Genomic DNA, 20,169 nt, shown 5'->3' with positions numbered 1-20,169 from the left:
AAGAAATTTCTTTTATTCCTGTCTTAGATTTACTACATGTTTGAAATTATATCAAAATTTAAAGTTCCCTCAAAGCCAATGATTGTTTTACCTAATATGACCTATTTAATTCAACAGTAAGAAATGAAATCATTTAAATTTTAGTGTGAAATCAACTGTAGGTATTATAAATTTCTAATTTTTTTTGACATTTCAACAAATTCTCTTGAATTTTACAAGAGTATTTTATTTCCTCATCGATATCTTGAATCCTTTCTAGAGAAGCTTCATTTAACCAGCTGCCTGGAAAATGTGTCCCAAATTCTGAAACTAGGTATAACTGAAAAAAAATTAAAGGGAATTTATGAGATCTTGGAAATAATAAAAATATTTTTCAAATAGTAATACAATATTCTCTTTAAAGGAAGACTGAAAAGTATTGTCAGACTTACAACCTCATTGAGACTTTGGCTTTCAGCCAAAATAGTTCTATAACCTATCTTAGAAACAAAGTAAGATTTCAGTCAAATCACATCATATTCCACCTTAAAACTAGACAAGAGCAAATGGGAAAAGAAGCAGAGAAAAGAACGTAAAAAAGATCAGGAGAAATAGGTAACAGAAACATGGTTCTTTGAAAATTGATAAAACTGATTAATCTCTAGCAAATCAGTTCAGGAAAAAAAAAAAATCCCATGATCAAGAATAAAGAGCAGAATATCACTGTAGAACCTGCACATGCATAAGCACACATGTGCATGCACACACATACACACAGAATGAAAATATTATGAACTCTATTAAATTTAACTTAGATGAATGGAAAAAATCCGTGGAAAACATAAGTTACCAAAGCTCACCTAACAATACATGAACAACCTAAAGAGCCACATATCTATTTTAAAAGTTGAATTTGTACTCATTTTTACTATCAAATGTGGTATGTAATCATAGATAAAATCTGCATAATCAAAAGCTCTTTGGGAACTTCAGTATCTTTGGGTAAAGGGTAAACCTGACAAAAAGAACCTAAAATAAAACCTGCAGCTATATCATACTTAACAGAGAAAGACTGGATTTCTTCTGCTTGAGGAAGGAACAAGGCAAGGACATCTGCTCTAACACTTTTTTTTTCCAGCAATGTCTGAGACATACTAGTCAGTATACAATGACAGAGACATTTAAAAAAGTAAAAGACATCTAGACTAGAAAAAGAGAAATAAAACTGAATTCACAGGAAACATGATCATCTATGTAAAAACTCTGATGGTATCCACAGAAACCTCCTAGAATTACTTAGTAAGTTAAACAAGTTTGCAGGATACAAGATCAATTTATTTCTTCCACAAATACAAAGAATTTACTAGCAATGAACGTATGGAAATTAAAATTTAAAATGTGTTTTTGAAAAGCATAAAACCAGGAAATGCATATGGATAAATGTGAAAGATGTGCACGATCTGTACAGTGAAACTACAAACATGCTGATATAAATTAAGGAATACCTAAGTAAATGGAGAATTGTGCCATGCAGATCAAAATCTTCAATATTTTATAAGATATCAATTCTCCCCAAACTGACATATAGATTTAATTCAATCTCGAACAAATTCCCAGCATGCTTTTCAGTGCAAATTAATAGGCTGGTTTTAAAATTCACATGTAAAGGACCTAGAATAGCCCCCCAAAACTTTGAAAAAAATGTAACTTGAAGGAATTACATACCTATTACAATGCAAAATTAAAAAGACTGACCAAACTAAATGTAGTAAGGATATATAGCAAGTGGAACACTCACACACTGCTGCGAGGATGTAAAATGCATAACCACTTTGGAAAACAATTTGAAAATCTCTTCAAAGGGGCACCTGGGTGGCTCAGTGGTTGAGCATCTGCCTTTGGCTCAGGTCTTGATCCTGAGGTCCTGGGATCAAGTCTGACATCAGGCTCCTTGTGGGGAGCCTGTTTCTTCCTCTGCCTATGTCTCTGCCTCTCTCTGTCTCTCTCATGAATAAATAAAATCTTTAAAAAAAAAAAAAGAAAGAAAATCTCTTCAAAAGTTAAATATGCATCTATCATATTATCCAGTCATTCCATTTCTATATATTTACCTATGAGAAATAAAAACATATATACAAAGACTTGTATACAAGAGTTCATAGCAGCTTTATGTACAAGAGTCTCCAAATTGAAAAGAATCCAAATGTCCTACAATAAATGAATAAACAAATAGTGTATCCATGCAATGAAATACTGCTCAGCATAAAAAGGAATGAACTACTGACACAGACATCAACACAGATGGATTTCAAAACAATTCTGCTGACAGAAAGCAGATTAGTGGTTGCCTAGGGATTGGCAGGGAGTGGGTAGGAAGGGTTGGGAGGAAAGCATTACAAAGAGATGAGTGAAAACTTTTTGGGTAATGGATATATTCATTATCTTAATTGTGGAGACAGTTAAACAGATGTCAAAACTTTTCACATTTTATATTTTAAACACCAAAAAACTCAGTGGTATTAAAAAAATACAAATGTACGATCTAGAGAAGCATAAAATTACTAAGCAATTCAGAAAACCAAAGCTCTAGTTTGGTAAAAGCAATATACTTTGGGTATGGGGATCTGCATTTCGGCACCTTTACTCAAAGAAGAGGGAAATTCAACTGACCCTTCCCTCTCCATGTCCACACCTCGTGAAAATTTGAAACAAAAGTATTATGTGGAAAATGTTTTTTTAATTCCTGGTAATAGTTATCCACAATACCGTAGTGGCATACAGTTTTGAGATTATTCTGTAGATGTTTGCTTTCATGACTTCTATAAAGGCAAGTACTATTTTTGCAAAAATGGGTGAACAGTGACAGGCCCATCCATTACCTTTAGCTGGATAGCCTGGAGTGAGCGGGTCACCAGCACCATTCAAATTTAACACATTCCCTCTCTGCGCTGCAGTTCCAGGAAGGTTCCATCCTTTAGGATATGGCTGTACGGCAGGGGCAAAGTAATCAGCTGGATCTGAGTACAAGATGATTCCTATGGCTCCTGCTAACATGGCATTTTTAACCTGCAGAGGCAATGTGCAATCCATAATGTAGAATTGACAAATGATTAATTCATTTAAGAGAAAAATCAACTTAATAATGTAAGGAACTTAAGACACTACTTTTTATCATGCTGTTACACATTTAGTTCTTTATGCCTCGAGTACAATTTATCTCCTGGGGGACTAACAACTCTCATTTATTCTATACAACTCCAAACAACTTATTGTCTCTTCTGTGAAACATTCCTATTGTCACTAAAACTGCAAAATTAATGTCTCCCTTTTTTCTATCTCTTCTATTTTGTACATATTTGTTATATTAAAATACTATGACCCATTGTATGTCTTTAAAACATCTTTCTCCCTTGCCAGACTGAGTGTTTTTAGAAAACGGACCATGTCTCATTCCCGTTTAACTACCCACCCTCCAAAGTCTAGCACATCATATAAATATTTATAAAACTAAACTAATTTAAGATCTATACAGAGTGTGTGAAAAATTGTCCACTGTGTTTTGTAAACATTTTCTAACAATCCAAATTGACCACAAATAGGAAAAATCTTTCCTGCAAGATTCTGAATTCTTTACTACCAGAAATACTGTAGCAAAAGACAGATTACCACCAGTCTTGATTAATGAAAACATATTCAATATTTAGAAAGCTTTCTTACAACATGAATGGGAGTACAATCTGCCACAACTTTTTTGAAGGGCAATTTGATAATGCCTTCCAAAATTTTCAAAGAACATACATGTTGATTCAGCCATTCAATTTCTAGGAATCCATACTACAAAAACCTTTGCATAAATGTTCAAGTGCATACAGACAATGTATGTTCACAATGGATTATTTTTAATAGTAATAAATTCCAGCCAAGCATCTATCAACACAGGAATGGCTAAACTGCTTATCAATTCTAGAAAGTATTATGTACCCATCCAAAATAACAAGGTATTTACCTACTAAGTAGCTATAGAGAATCAATTAAGTACCAATCACTATCATAAGGGCTTTCAAACAAAGTCATTTAGTCTTAAGGACTCTAGGAGATTAGTGGTATTATTAGCATTCCCACTTTATGTATGAGGAAACATGGGCAGAGAAAGATTAAATAACTTGCTCACAGTAAAAGATCTAGAGAACAAGGAACCTAGATGAGACCAGAATCAATGTTGTATGGATCTAGAGTCCTATACTCTGAACCACACATTATACAACTCTCAATGTTTTGGCGTGGAGTGATACCCATATATTATTGCTGAGTAGAAAAAAAGTTATATATAGTATTTGATGCCATCTTTGTTAAAGTATAACATGTAAAACTAGTATATGGAAAAAATTTATATTTATATGTCACAGAATTAGGTCTAAGAAAAACTGTTAAGATTGATCATGTCTGGGCTAATAAAATGGGTAATGTAGGGTAGCTTTCATTTTTCAGTTTACATAAAATTTCGAAAAACAAATTTTGTTTCTGTAGTAAAAGTAACTTCCTTTTCTAGGTATGTGAAGTAACATAAAAACAGATTTCCTGTGCAACCATGACAAATAGGAAGATTTGTTAAATACATATATTGAGGTAATCCTGGAAAACATGATGCAAGCTGATCATTCACATTTAGAGGATATACACTATCCTCTTCCCTCTAGAAAAAGAGGAGATGATACAATACTTTATTTCCTCTGAAGATTTTTCCATATCTTGCAATAACAATCTTGCCACTGCAGTTGATGTTCATCTCTCTTTCCAGTTTGAAAAAGTCTTCAGTACGAGCATAGTTCACATATATGAGATCTCCCTGTAAGAAAAGAAAAAAAATTAAAAATATACAGAATACTGCTAATTAAAGAGAAAACAATAGAATAAGTTTGCTCCACAATACCATATCATCAAAAGTTATCTATCCTGGATTGGGCTTGAAAAACAGATCCATGCTAATTCTGTAGAAGTTTTTAGAAGATGTTTTAATACTTTGAAAAGTTAAAAAAAAAAAGCCAATATATAACACTTTAAGCAGTGTTCTATTTTGAAGAGATTATCAGACTATATGGAGCTGAAGGAAATAAAGATAATTTTAAAAATTCCAACTATATATTTTTTTAATTTTTAAAAAAGATTTTATCTATTTATTCATGAGAGACAGAGAGAGAGAGGCAGAGACACAGGCAGAGGGAGAAGCAGGCTCCCTGCAGGGAGCCCAGTATGGGACTCCCAGGACTCTGGGATCACACCCTGAGCTGAAGGCAGATGCTCAACCACTGAGCCACCCAGGTGCCCCCAACTATGTTTTAAACAATTCCACTTATAACTGCACCACATAATAAAATACCTAGGAATAAACTTAACCAAGGATTTGAAAGACCTATACTCTGAAAATTATAAAATACTGCTAAAAGAAATTGAAGACCCAAATAAATGGAAAGATAATCCATGCCCACAGACTGGAATATCATTTAGCATCATTAAAATTTCCATACTTTCCAAAGCAATCTACAGATTCTACACAATCCCTATCAAAATACCAACAGCCTTTGTCACAGGACTACAAAAAGTAATACTAAAATTTGTGTAAGAACTATAGAAGACCTCCAATAGCCAATGTGAGCAAGAGAAAGAACAAAGCTGAAGGTATCACAATCCCAGATTTCACGATAGACTACAAAGCCAGAGTAATCAAAACAGCATCGTAGTGGCATGACAACAGACACATAAAGTCCAGAAGTAAACCCACACTTATCCAATCAATCTATGACAAAGGAGGCAAGAATATACAGTGAAGAAAAACAGTCTCTCCAAAATGGTGCTATGAAAATCGGACAGCTATATGCCAAAGAATGAAACCAAGAAACTTTTCTCAAACCATCCACAAAAATAAACTAAACATGAGACCTGACACCATAAAACCCCTAGAAGAAAACGTAGGGGAGTAATTTCTTCGACATGAGCCTTAACAACCTTTTTCTAGATATGTCTCCTTGGGGAAGGGAAACAAAAGCAAAAATAAACTATTGGGACTACATCAAAATAAAAAGCTTTTGCATCACTAGGAGAACCATAAACAAAACTAAAAAGGAGAAAGATAGCTGCAAATGATATATCTGGTAAGGGATTAATATCCAAACTATGTAAAGACTTTATATAACCCAATACCAAAAACTAAATAACATACATACATAATCTAATTCAAATGGACCATTTTCTAAAGAACATAAACAGATTGGCAACAGACACATGAAAACATTCTCAACATTACTAACCATCAGGGAAATGCAAATCAAAACCACAATGAGATTACCTCACATGGGTCAGAATGGCTAGTATCAAAAAGGTAGTAACAGGTGTTGGCAAAGATGTAGAGAAAAAAGAAATCCTTGCATACTGTTGGTAGGAATGTAAGTTGGTGCGACCACTGTGGAAAACAGTACGGAAGCTCCTCAAAAAGTTAAAGATAGAAATACCATATGATCCAATAATTCTACTACTGGGTACTTCCCCCAAAAAAGCAAAAACACTAATTTAAAAAAATGCACCCTATATTTACTGCATCATTATTTACCCAAGTGTTCATTGATAGATGAATGGATAAGGAAGAAGTGGTGTATGTGTGTTACTCAGCCATAAAAAAGAGTGAGATCTTGCCATTTGCAACAACATAGATAGACTTAGAGGGTATTATGCTAAGAGAAATAAGTCTGAGAAAGACAAATGCCATATGATTTCAATTACATGCAGAATCTAAGCAAAAACAGACTCTAAAATACAAAACAAGCTGAGGGTTGCCAGAGAAGAGACAGATTGAAGGGGGAGAGGCGAGTGAAACAAAGGGGATTTTTTTTTTTTTTTTACAAAGAGGATTTTTAAAAGGAAAAAGAAATCCCAAACATGTTTAATTTTCAAACATAGTATTAATTTAAGAACTTCTATGGTATGATCTATAAAACCAGATCTATAAATCTATGAAAAAAAAAATCAAACAAAGGAAAAGAGCTAATAAAAACATCTACTGACATAACTAAATTAAAGATGAGTTCAGCAGCTTCTTTGTTATTTCAGAGTGGCATCTGCTTCATCAGGCTATGATTTTTATGTATTTCTTTTTTTTTCCCCTCAGATTATTTTTAGAAAGGTTATTCATAGGATTGAACCTCAAAATGTGGATCAGCATGAATGATTCACCTAATCTTGGTTTTAGTCCTCTACATAGGCTTTAAATAACAAAGGAAGGCTTAAAGAATTGAGTAAACAAGTCTTATTTTACCTCTGGTATGCCTTGGGCTGAGAAAGCGTTATATGGTGGAACAATATTTGTAACATTCTCATATCCATCTGGTGGTGGCTCAAGATAGGAGGTATTGAAAATCTAGCAAGAATTGTAACACATGCAGTTAGAGAGAAACATTCCAGATTGTTATTAAAGAATAATGCCCCCAAGTATACACTTACGATAGAATATTCTAAAACTAGGCTCAATAATTAATCAGGTAAATTCCACTGGCAACAGTGAAGAAGAGCTTTATTATTATTACTACCTTCAAAATAGTAGCAACTTCTAAAAATACATGCAGTCTCAGGTGACTAGAAGTTCCCACATAAAAACAGGGCTGTGAAGGTGACACCCCCACGATTCTCCTCCTCCTGTTCCAATGATTCCTTTCCAACTTTTTTGAACCTCTTTTAATTCAAATGTATTTAAATAATGTTTCCTGTGTTTTATCCCCAGTCCACTGTCTGCCTCATTTTATACTCCCTTCCTATAAGATTTCATGGACTTCCAAAATTTTGTCCATAGCCCAAATACTTAGAAAGCTTTCCTTTTCAGACACGTGTATTTAAGGGCCTGATGGTTATTTCAGCGTGGATGTCCAAACTCAACATGTCAAATTTTGAATTTATCATCCCTCACCCCAGGCCTACTTCTTGCTTGGCATTCCTTGCTATTATGAATTGCATCATTACTCAGATACCCATTCCAGACACATAGGAGTCATCCTGAACTCTGTCTTCATATCCTTCCTCCAATTAATCACTAATCAATTCCCACTAATGTTGCTTCCTAATTACTTCTTAGATCATCCTTCTTCCTCGTTCCTACTGACATCGTCATTTAGGGCTTCATCTTTCACCTATTCTCCTAAGACTTGAACTTTTTACCTAGTCAAGGTCTAACCTGCAGATGATCCAAACTATCTAAAAAAATGCCTCTCTAGCCATATTCTTCCATTGCTTAGGACTTGTCAATGGTTTCCATTGACTGAAGTTGGATTCTAAGCCCCTTAGGACAATGTATAAGCCCTCCTATGATCTGTCCCCAAAACATAAATACTGGTTTATCTCTTATTGTGGCTTACTTTATACTTCACATTTTTGAAATACAGAAAATGTTTAAATTCCTCAATAACACTAAGGTAGTTATAGGTCTCCAAACGTTAGCCGGCATTTTTTTCTGCCTAGAATTCTTCTCCTTTGTTTTTTTCATGTTGTTAAATCCTTAGGATCTTTCATGACTCACATATCAGGAAAGTTTTCTTTCAAGAAGCCTAATCTAAGTCCATGCTAGTTGAAGTGAAGTTTTTCTGTGTAAAGAACCCAAACCATACTCTTCATAATACTTAACCATATCGATTTAAAATTATGTGTTCCAACATCTGCCCTGCCTTACTTAAAGCAAAGGAATCATGTTTCTAGGCTTCCTTCTGGCTTCAAGATTTAGCACTGTGCCTAACACACTAAACACTGAATAATTAGTTTACAACTTATCAACTCTTCTAAAAAGTAGGAGTTCCACTGCACTATTACCAAATTTCTATTTTTATTGACCCTATATCCCAATTCACATAAACTGGGGTTACAAAATACAAAGAGTACCAATAATTCCACATCACCTCAATCCCATGTTCATCCATGACTGATATATAGTTCGCATTTGTCTCATTGGGGTAGGATAGGAGGACATCATAATGAACCAACTTGGCGGAATCCAGTCCAAATTTCTTCCACTGGGTTTGGATTTTCTTGGCAAGAAGTAAATTTTGTTCTGTTCCTGCCAGATGAGGAAGCTTTGTAAAAGAACTACATGAAAATAAAATACAAGTGGGAGTTAAAGACCATATTCAGACAATATGCCTAAGGATTATTCTAGATGCATCCCTCATCTTTTAGGTATTATCATTTCTACATCAAAGATTAAAAAAATAGCTAGCAATAGCAAATTATAGGTATGCCAATTTAAAAATTATTTGTAACTACAATTTTCACATTATGCTTCCCCAGAAAAGAACATATTCCATGGTAAACACATGTAATCAGCAGGTATGAGAAGACACCTTGGAAGAAAGTCAGGCCTCTATACCACTGGTGCTTCTCCTTGCTCATCATCAGTTAGGACATTCTGGGCAGCAGGGGGCCGTTCATCATGTTTGCCATAGACCAGCTGGGCAATCTAATGTATACCTCAACTGTTGTCTTGTTATGTCTATTCAATTGTGTATTAATTTCATTGAGGTTAAAAGTCCATGCATTTTCATTTTATATTACCTTCCTCCCTGTTACCTGGAAATTATACAACATATTTATTGAACTGAATTTAGGCAATGTTCTCTTGTTTCTGAGTATAAATGTGTTGTAGTATTTAAGTGGCCTCACAAAAGTAGTTTTTATATAGATTCATTTTACATGAGAGTAAATAATATTTTTAAAATATTTTCTCACCCCTCCCACTCTCCACCCCACCCTCCCTTTCAGTAAAATAATAATACTTCTCTAAATTGGGTTTTTAATCAACCATGGGACAACCAACAAAAGACAGGCAGTAAAGGATAATTGACATTCACTGAAAACTACATGCCAGACATGTGACCAGGCACTTTCACCTGGGTCAACTCAATGAATCTTCCCAACCCTTCTCCCATTGTCCTCATTTTGCAAATAACGAAATTGAGAGAATAGTTAAATAACTTGTTCATAACTTCATAGTCATTAAATTCTGGGACTAAAATACAAAAGTCATAGTTGTCTGACCTTGAGGAACAGCGATAATTTGAAATCATTCAACTGATAATATTTAATTGCCTGAACTCCTTGTATTGCTCCCTACACTGTGCATTTTTATAAAGTTCACACTCAAACATGGTGTATTGGGTTCTTTTTCATCTGACCCACACTTCTACCTTTCCATTTTCATTTCCCACCACTCTCCGTATAAAATTCTCCACCCTAAAGCATTTGGTAGACTCCTTTTTCTCCTGCAGTGACTACCTACTGCCTTTGCACAAGGTCTTCTCTGAGACAAATACTGTCCCACCTACCTGAGTCTCTATCACCACTTCTTTCATTCCCTTTTCCCACTGCAAGCTATTCATTATCCATTAGGACTCCTCCAGTATCTTCTCTGTGCAGTTTTCCCTTTCTATATCATTAAATGAAATCTACAGGTTTATGGATATTGAATACCTTACAAAAGTTGTTTTAAAAATAATTTATAGACAGAAGTTATTTCACATGCATTCTAAAAAGTAGGGCTTGAGATATTTCTACTTTATATAATTTATTATTGTTTTATTTTCTACAGTAAGCAGATAACATTCTTATAATTAATAATGAAGGATTAACCATGAACTTTTGCCATCCATCTTTTAAAGAACCCACTAATGGGAGCCTGGGTGGATCAGTCAGTGAAGCATCAGACTCTTGATTTCAGCTTAGGTCATGATCTCAGGGTTGTGAGATTGAACCTCCTGTCAGGCTCTGTGCTGGTTATGGAGCCTGCTTAAGATTCTTTCTCTTTCTCTTCCCTCAGCCCCTTGGCCTCTCCTCCCCATCCCACATATTTACTTGCATGCATGTGCAGTCTTTCTCTCACTCTTAAAAAAGAAAGAGAAGAACCCACTGAAATGGAATAAAGAAGTGGAAAAAAAAAAAAAAAGAGCCACAGGGTGTAACATCCTTTAGTTCATTTCTAAATTTCTTGTTATGGTCCCAAGGTGGGTACAGTTCCAGATATCATATACTCACACTGTAATGCTCAGGAGAAACATGTACAAACAAGAACATCTATTTCCTCTTCTGTGTTCCTTTTAACAGAGGAAAACTTATGGTAGAAGATCACAGCTAAACTTCCCTCTCATTTCATTGATCATAGAATATATACCTCTTCTCAAATGAAAGAAACATCACCAGAAGGAAGAGTTATAATGACTGGATTATGGACCAGTCAAGATACTCCTGGGCTGGAAGGGAGGTAATCCTTACTGAATACATGAAGGAGGATGAATACTCAACAGTTGAGGCTGGGAGATATCGAATTCTTCCTACTACATTAGAATCAAGAACCCAATCTTGAACACCTCTCCTTCCTGGGCTCTTTCACCGATCATAAACCTTCTACAACTATGATCAACAATTCTTTTACCCTCAGCCACCATTCTGAATGTTTGCTTGACTTCCTTGCCTTAACTGGTTTCCTCGGAGGACCCTGCTCACTTGCAAGCTGTTTTATTTCCCATGCCCCCACATATCTCAGGGCTAGAAGATGTGCTAGGAGTTCTTTCAAAAATAATGATTCTTTCAGGGGGCACCTGGGTGGCTCAGTGGTGAGTATCTGCCTTTGGCTCAGGTTGTGATCCCAGGATCCTGGCCCTACTTCTCCCTTATGTGTCTGTCTCTCTCTCTCATAAATAAAATCTTTAAAAGAAAAAAAAAAAAGAAAAGAAAATCATTTTAAAAAATAAGGACTCTTAAATCTCACACCAAAAGTTACCACCTATACCTTCTGGAAGCTGTTAAAACTGTGGGTCAGAGGGATCCCTGGGTGGCTCAGTGGTTTAGCGCCTGCCTTTGGCCCAGGATGTGATCCTGGAGTCCCGGGATCGAGTCCCAGGTCGGGCTCCCGGTATGGAGCCCGCTTCTCCCTCTGCCTATGTCTCTGCCTCTCTCTCTCTCTCTGTGACTATCATAAAAAAATAAAAATAAAAATAAAAATAAAATAAATGACATGCATCCTAACTTCCTAGTGATTATTTTATCTCTAAATGAGCACTTCAAAACAGACATTCTAAATTTGCTTCCTAATATCTAATGCACCTCCATCATAAATCAGCTCAATTTCATAAAATAGTATAGTCGTTTTCATACCTTATTACTATAGTTTGCTCTAGTTCATCCATGGAATTTAAGATGGAACTTCATGACCTCATTAAATCAGGAGGAAACACACCATACTGTATTCACTCTATTTGATTCTAGGGTTTAAATGGAGTCTTGGAAGGGGAAAAGAGAATAGTGCAGAAAATTTTAAGAAATAATGAGTAAAACCTTCCTACCTTAGTGAAAGATATAAGTTTACAAATTCAAGAATCTCAGAGGGCCATAAACAGAATAAATTTGACTAAAACTATACCTAGGCACATAGTAAAACTACTCAAAATTAAAGACAAAATGATGTATGTTATATAACTTGAATAACTATAAACTTCTCATAAGATGCCAATATTAGACAGAAGACAATGAAAAAGCATTGAAATTTCTGAAAGGAGAAGAAAACAAAATCATCTTAAAAGTCCATATCCAGGAAAATTATGTTTCAAAAACTATGATTTAGTAAGGATTTTATAGACAGAAAAACTAAGTATTTGTCACCACTGGACCCCACATTATAGAAAATGCTTAAGAAAGTTATTTAGACTAAATAGAAATACTGTGGGATAACCCAAATTTTCAAAAACAAATGAAGATCACTGGAAATAAGATATAAAATGCTAATTTTTAATTGGCTTTCAATACATATGTGGTCAATGAAAAATTACTTTTCAAGGTTTATATTGCATTGTAGATAAGATACTTTTGACAGCTCTAATATAAAGGATAATAGAGGGGAGGATAAATGGCAATATAGAAATGTGAGTTCTCTATTGTATGTTAAGTTGTGCAAAAATAAGAATTGAGTGGAGTTATAAGTTATAGATGTATGACGTAAGGACCAGAGCATCTACTAAAAGAAAAACAAAAAACAAAAAACAAAAAAAAACAATGTAAGAAGAATGTATAAGGAAAAGATTATCTGAAATAAAATTTTACTAGAAAGGTGGCAGAAGATGAGAATGAACAAAAATAGAGTAAACAGAAAACAATAAATTAGTAGAGCTAAGTTTAACCATATCAGTGGTTATATTATTTGTTAAGGGACTAAATACTCAAATTAAAAGGCACAGATTACCAGAAGGAATATAATAGCAAATTATCTATCTGCTGTCTACAGAGGATGATACACTTTAAGATGACCAAAATATATTAAATACCACGTGGCAATTAAATGCTCTCTATTGAAGGTACATTTTAATTCTAAACAAACTGGTAGATTAAAAGTAGATGGAAGAAGATCACCATGTAAATGTAAATGTAAGGAGGCTGAAGTGGCAATATTTATACCAAATAACATAGACTTAAAGACAGCAATTACCAAAGAAAAGGACATTTCATAAAGATAAAAGGGTAATTCTGTCCTATAAATAATCTTCATAATATAAAAAGCAAAAGTTTACATGATAAATGGGAAAAATATACACTTTTGCACTCCCGGAGACTGTGACTCCCTTCTTGATATAATTTGATCCCTAGGCCTCCAAAAATCAGTAAAGGAATCGCTAGATTCCTAACCAGGTAAAGAAAAAAAAACATGATCAGAGAAATTGATGCAGAAAAATGACCTTTTGACAGTATCAATATCCATTCATGATAAAAATCTTTTAGCAATTTTGAATACAGGGGAATTTCCTTCACTAAATAAAGAGCATTTACAACAAATCTATAGACAGTATCACAATTATGAAACTCTAAATGCTTTCCCTCTAAGATTAGAAACCAACAAAAAAGAAATACTATTGGATTTCAGTCAGCGCAATAAGAACAAAACAAACCCAAGTTTAAAACGCATACAATTTGGAAGGGTAGTAATAAAATTGTCCCTATTTGAAAATGGCATGATTGTCTACAGAGAAAATCCCAATGAATTAACAAAAACTCCTAAAGACATGAGTTCAGAGAGACTACAGGATGCAAAAAACTACAGTTTTTTTAACACAAAAAAAATCAACAGTACTTCTATATATTAACAAACATGTGGAAACTGAAATTAAACACAATATAACTTACAATTCCTCCAAAGAAAATTAAATACTTGGATATAAATCGAACAGTACACATCCAGGGTCTGCATCCTGAAAATTTCGTTATAAAAGCAAACAAAGAAGACCTAAATAACTGGAGAGATTTACTATGTTTATGGATTAGAAGACTGGGCATAGGAAAAATGTCAAGTACCCCCAAATTGTTCTATAAGATTAGTGTAATCATGGTAAAAAAAAAATTTTCAGCAATGTTTTTTTGTAGACGTATGTTTGTTCTATGTTTTATATGTAAAGGAAAAGGATATAGAATAGCTAAAACAATTGTTTAGAAAAATAAGATGGGAGGAATCATTCTACACATTGCTGAGGCTTACTATATAGCTTCAGTAATCAAGACCATGTGGTGCTGGCAGATAACAGACATACAGATTAATAGAGCAGAATAGAGAATCTAGAAATAAACTCCCACAAATATGCCCAACTGATTTTTAACAAAGGTGCAAAGCAATTAAGTGGAAGAATAGTCTTTCAACAAACAGTGCCAGAGCGATTGGACATCCATAGGCAAAAGAATGCACCTCAACCAAACATTATATTTTATGACAAAATTAACTCAAATCACAAAATTAATGTAAAATGTAAAGTATAAAATGTGTGGGCAGAGGGAAGAGAGGGGAAAAGAGATCTAGTTCAAGAGATCTTAGATCTGAACCCAAGTATCTGATCCATAAAAGGAAAAAGCAATAAATTGGACCTCATTAAAATTTAAAACATCTAATCTACAAATAACCCTGTTAAGACATGAAGAGATGGGATCCCTGGGTGGCACAGCGGTTTAGCGCTTGCCTTTGGCCCAGGGAGCGATCCTGGAGACCCGGGATCGAATCCCGCGTCAGGCTCCCTATATGGAGCCTGCTTCTCCCTCTGCCTCTCTCTCTCTCTGTGTGTGTGACTATCATGAATAAATAAATAAAATTTTAAAAAAAGACATGAAGAGACAAATAGAAAACTATTTCAATGTCACAAAGACAAAAGACTTATCCAGAAAATATAAAGGACTCTCAAAGTTCAATAGCAAAAATACAAAAAACAGAATTACCCAAATAGAAAATAGGTCAAAGACATGAACATTTCACTGAAGATGGTATATAAATGATGAGTAAGCACCCATTAGGGGCCTGCAAGTTAAAACCACAATGAGGTATCACTATGCACTTATTAGAATGGGTAAAATTAAGAATGATAATGTGAATGGAAAACATAAGTGATACAGCCATACTAGAAAGCAGTTAAACAAATTCTTGAAATGCTAAGAATGCATTTGCCATACAACTTAGCCATTTTTACCCTTGGGCATTTATGCTGGAGAAATGAAAAACCATGATCACGTAAAACCTGTACACCAATGTTAATAGACAGCATTAATCATACTATTCAAAAACTGAACATAAATGTCCCTCCATTGGTGAAAAGTTAAACTATAGTACCTCCCTCTGACAAATGAATAACGAGACTGAAAGGCTCCATATTTTAAAGATGTCCCTTCTCTTCCGAATTCATCTATAGATTGATGCAACTTTAATAAAAGTTCCAGCAGGATTTTTTTGTAGGAATTCAGAAGGTGATTCTAAAATTAACTTGCAAGTGCAAATGGCTTAAAGTAAAAGCAATTTTTAAAAAGAAAAACGTATAAGATTAACTACTATAGTTTAACTTTTCACCGATGGAGGGACATTTATGTTCAGTTTTTGGATATTATGATTAATGCTATTAACATTGGTGTACAGGTTTTACGTGATCATAGTTTTTCATTTCTTTTTTTTTTTTTTTTTTTTTTTTTATGATAGTCATACAGAGAGAGAGAGAGAGAGAGAGAGAGAGGCAGAGACGCAGGCAGAGGGAGAAGCAGGCTCCATGCACCGGGAGCCTGACGTGGGATTCGATCCCGGGTCTCCAGGATCGCGCCCTGGGCCAAAGGCAGGCGCCAAACCGCTGCGCCACCCAGGGATCCCGAGTTTTTCATTTCTCCAGCATAAATGCCCAAGGGTAAAAATGGCTAGGTTGTATGGCAAATGCATTCTTAGCATTTCAGGAATTTTGCACTGATCCTTTTGCTCTTATTTTGTCCAATTTGTGTTACTTGTATTTGCAATGTGGGACAAAGGTTTAATTTGTGACAGACCTTCTGAAACTTTAATCTCCCCTCCTTTAAATCTAATTTTACAACCATCTAAGTCTTCCTGACAGAATGGGACCTTTAAATAAAATTGCTGATTGAACCCAGGCATAAGGAAGAAATAACATTCACTTCCAGTCTAAAGTTACATGTAGTTGAAACATCTCTTAAAAAAGCAACCCCGTACTTTTTCTGTAGATGAAGTTAGAGAAGAAAGACTCACTCCTGCAACATTCAAATACATTTTACCCTGAATAGTTTAGAGGGACATTTTAAACTACCATAAATCAATGTGAGATCATATAATTTCACAGAAAGATTACCCACATGAATAAAATTAGTTGTAATACACTTTTCCTTTGCAATATTTTAAACATTTTAAGACCAAACATCAAAACAAACTTACCGAAGAAATGATTTAATATTTTCAGCTTTCATCTCAGATACCAGTTTCCACCGTATACTTTGATGATAGGGGAGTGAAGTGGTGGTTTCTCTCAAAGGCTTAATAAACCAGCCTAGGGGAGAGAACGCATACACATATACTTACCATATGTACTTAGATAATTGCTTTTGACTTTTATAAAAATTAGAAGCCAAAAAAAAAAAAGTCCTTAAATAGCTGAAGGGTAGCTTTACAAAAATGTTCATATTAGACGCAGAAATCCTTCAAATTCTACCATGCAGTGTAATTCTGAGTTGGTTAAAACCAGTGTTATGGGGCAGCCAGGTGGCTCAGCGGTTTAGCGTCGCCTTCAGCCCAGGGCATGACCCTGGAGACCCAGGATCGAGTCCCGTGTCAGGCTCCCTGCATGGGGCCTGCTTCTCCCTCTGCCTGCCTCTCAGTGTCTGTCTGTCTGTCTGTCTCTCTCTCTCTCTCATAAATAACATCTTAAAAAAAACAAAACAGTGTTATCAGAGATATTCTTTTCACTTTCCTACATGAAATGCATCAAGGCACGGGCCTCTAATTTTCTTGTTCTCCTTGGCGCGCTCTAGTCCACAGCACAATGCCTGACACACAAACATCACACAAAGGACTAGGAAGGGGCAGTTTTTGCAGCGCTGCCCATGCACTAGCAGTGCCTGTAAATGAAACCGCGTTTTCATCCCTGCGGATAGGGACAGCCCTGACCCAAGGGCTCTTGACAAGTGTGCGGAACTCACTTGAATGTCAGTCGCACCTCATTAAGAAGGTCAGATGCATGCCATTCGGTTTCCAGGTGGGCTGAACCCCGCGGAGTTGGAGGGCCCGGGGCTCGGGGAAGCCCACGCAGCCCTCCAGGCTTTCTCTCCTTGCTCCCCAGCGTGGCAGGGCGCAGCGCCAGCCCGCGCCGGGAAGGGGAGCGCACTTACCCGCCATAAATCCCGCCAGGAAAGACGCCAGCGCTGCAGCCACGCACATCCCAAGGTAGAGACAGGCCCTGGACGTCGCCATGGCTCCCTGGGGACAGAGCTTGGGGTTCCGGAAAGAGCCGGCCTCTAGCCTGCAGGTACAGAGAGCGCGCCCGGGGAGGCGGTGGTGCCGGTGCCCGCGGGCTTGGGCTTTCTGCGAGCCCCGAGCCCCGAGCCCCGCTGCAGCGCCCCCGCCCTCCAGGCCAGGGGTCCCCAGGGGGCCTAAGGGGGGGAGGAGGAAGTCCGGCTACGGGAGGAGACAGCCTTCCTGCTGGCCTGCAACTTCCCTAATGTTGATTCTGCAGTAATCAGGACAGTCCGCTGTGGGGAAAGGGAGGAGGTGGCTAATGAACAAAAAATATCCCTAGTGTTTTCCTAAAGAGCTCAACTGTTAATCTTAAAAATGAAACTATGTTATTGTACCAACAAAAATGGGTCGAGAATAGCACAAAATTACAATTCCAAACATGCACACTACTGCAAAACCACAGGCAAGAGGGGAAAACAAAGCAGCTGGGCAGCCTTCTATCGAGGAAAGGCATTTCGGAGGGCTGTTGTGAACAAGATGTCCATTGGAGTAACATAGGAGTTTAAAGTACAGTGGCTTTTCATTGGCTGAGTTGTGAAAGTGTCCCATTGGCTAAGCTGTTGCTGGGGGAGGAGAAAAACCTTTCTTCCTCCTGCGGGAAAGTAAAGTGGTATCCCCTTGCAAAGTCCATCTCTACTCATTGGCATCTAAAATTGTGGATGAGGGGTGGAGTGTGAGAGCGTCCACCTCTGGCCTCCCCACTCCATTTTAGTGAAGTTTACGTTTGGAAAGTAGTCATCCAAAGTGTTCATTGGCACTTAGTCCTACCTAGAAGAGAACGGTTCTCCTTTAAAAAACAAACCTGGAGTCATGTATGTTTTCTGGAAGTCTCCACTTAAAGCAACGTTGAGAGCAGATAAGTGGATACAGCAAGAGCCACTGAAAGAATTAACAAAATGCATTTGGGAAGATACAGTGAAGGTATAAACATGAAGCAGTAGCAGATTAACTTGTTGCGAAACTTCAAAGATTTTTAAAATGGTATTGTTTTCTCAAAAGGACTCTTCGGAAGCAAATGGGTTATCAATAATATAGATGTAAAGCTGTAAATTCAAAAGCCATGGATTTGGGTAAGAACCAGGAGTTTGGTTGCAGTTCAGAATAAAGACTTTTGTGAATACTAACCTTGTCATCCTTCAGAGAAAGCTCACTGGATCACAAGGTTGTTTTCAAAAGACCATAGTCAAAAGATGACATTTCCCTTTTCACAAGAGTTGGGAGAAGAAAGCATTTTCTTTCCATAAGAGAAAGCCGCAGCAAACAGTGAGAAAAAGGGATACAGTTATGGTCTGGACATCTTGGGAAAGCTGTCTTTTCAGATGTCATCTGCTTCAATTCCAGGAAATCTTCACTTTCAGGTCACCAGTTTGTGTGCAGCTCCAGTCAGGGTTTGGAGCATTCTTTAGATAGGTCACCTTGAACCCAAGAATCTAGTCCCCTATCCAAGGGTTGGTTAGCAGTTCCTGATAAGGTCCCTTCCAGTGAAGTTGAAGAGAGTCTCTCTGGAAAAGTCTATTCCAATAGATGAAATCTCCAGGTGGCAGAGCACTTGAGGTCTGTCTTACATGTACTTGACTACATGATGTAAAGACTGCTCTACCAAAGCATGGTTATTTTCAAAAGAAGCAACGAGGCCTTTACAATATTAAAGTGGATCCCCTTTTATCAACTGAGTCAGAGGAGGCAGGGGCCAAGTGCATAGGACATCCTTTGATCATTTCAAAGGTTGAGAGTCTAGGAATCCCAAAGGGGGTGCATCTGCAATTTAGAAGACCAACAGGAATGCTTTCAGCCAAGATATTTGGAGGCCCTGTACAAATTCTGTCAATGCTGTTAGTGCAACCAATTAACCCTGAGGATTGAAGATGGTACACGCAATCAAAGTTGTTACACTGGCCAGACAGCACAGACATGCTGAAGCACCTGACTGGTAAAATGAGCTCCTCGATCACTATGAAGTTCAAGAGGGATTCCCCAGGGAGGGATAATCTTCTAACAGAATTTAAGCCATAGAATAAGCATTTGGCCTGTCTACAAGGAAAAGGCTTTGTTCCTATGAGAAAACCATAATTAAAACCTTTATATTCATGGGACAGGGAAACTGTATGAAGTCCATCTGTGTGAACTGGTTTTTTTGGATCATACTTTGGACAGGTGAGATCATCAAGGTAGGTGCTTTTTGTAGCCTTATTAATATTTCCCCACTAACATTCCCAAACACTATTATTTTTCCAGTAGACCAATGGTTTAATGCATGTTCAACAGTAAGTAGTAGGAATTCTAGGACTTCTCGCAAGGCAGGATTGTTGGGTCTAAACCAGAGTAATCTGTTTTTTTTTTTTTTTAATCAAACCAACAATTAT

General features: G+C 36.5%; 1 protein-coding gene across 2 annotated transcripts in view; it reads right to left on the bottom strand.

The window, feature by feature from the left end:
* LOC121476403 (N-acetylated-alpha-linked acidic dipeptidase 2) overlaps nucleotides 1-17,958 on the bottom strand; it is a 47,691-nt gene extending 29,733 nt beyond the window's left edge. Inside the window, exons 1-6 of one of the 2 annotated variants that reach the window (XM_041730413.1) lie at nucleotides 17,680-17,958; nucleotides 16,730-16,841; nucleotides 8,910-9,096; nucleotides 7,286-7,387; nucleotides 4,700-4,825; nucleotides 2,859-3,045 (exon numbers count right to left, since the gene is read on the bottom strand). In XM_041730413.1, coding sequence (XP_041586347.1) covers nucleotides 2,859-3,045; nucleotides 4,700-4,825; nucleotides 7,286-7,387; nucleotides 8,910-9,096; nucleotides 16,730-16,841; nucleotides 17,680-17,761 — 796 coding nt within the window. In that variant the 5' untranslated portion in view covers nucleotides 17,762-17,958. Of the gene's footprint in view, nucleotides 1-2,858; nucleotides 3,046-4,699; nucleotides 4,826-7,285; nucleotides 7,388-8,909; nucleotides 9,097-16,729; nucleotides 16,842-17,679 lie in introns of those variants that run through there. The other variant, XM_041730414.1, reaches the window with a different exon arrangement.
* Nucleotides 17,959-20,169: the final 2,211 nt, after the last annotated feature.

Source organism: Vulpes lagopus, chromosome 15 (assembly GCF_018345385.1).
Source record: "Vulpes lagopus strain Blue_001 chromosome 15, ASM1834538v1, whole genome shotgun sequence".
Classification (NCBI taxonomy): domain Eukaryota; kingdom Metazoa; phylum Chordata; class Mammalia; order Carnivora; family Canidae; genus Vulpes; species Vulpes lagopus.
The sequence above is the reverse complement of the archived record's forward strand: the minus strand, read 5'-3'. Positions and strand labels throughout refer to the sequence as shown.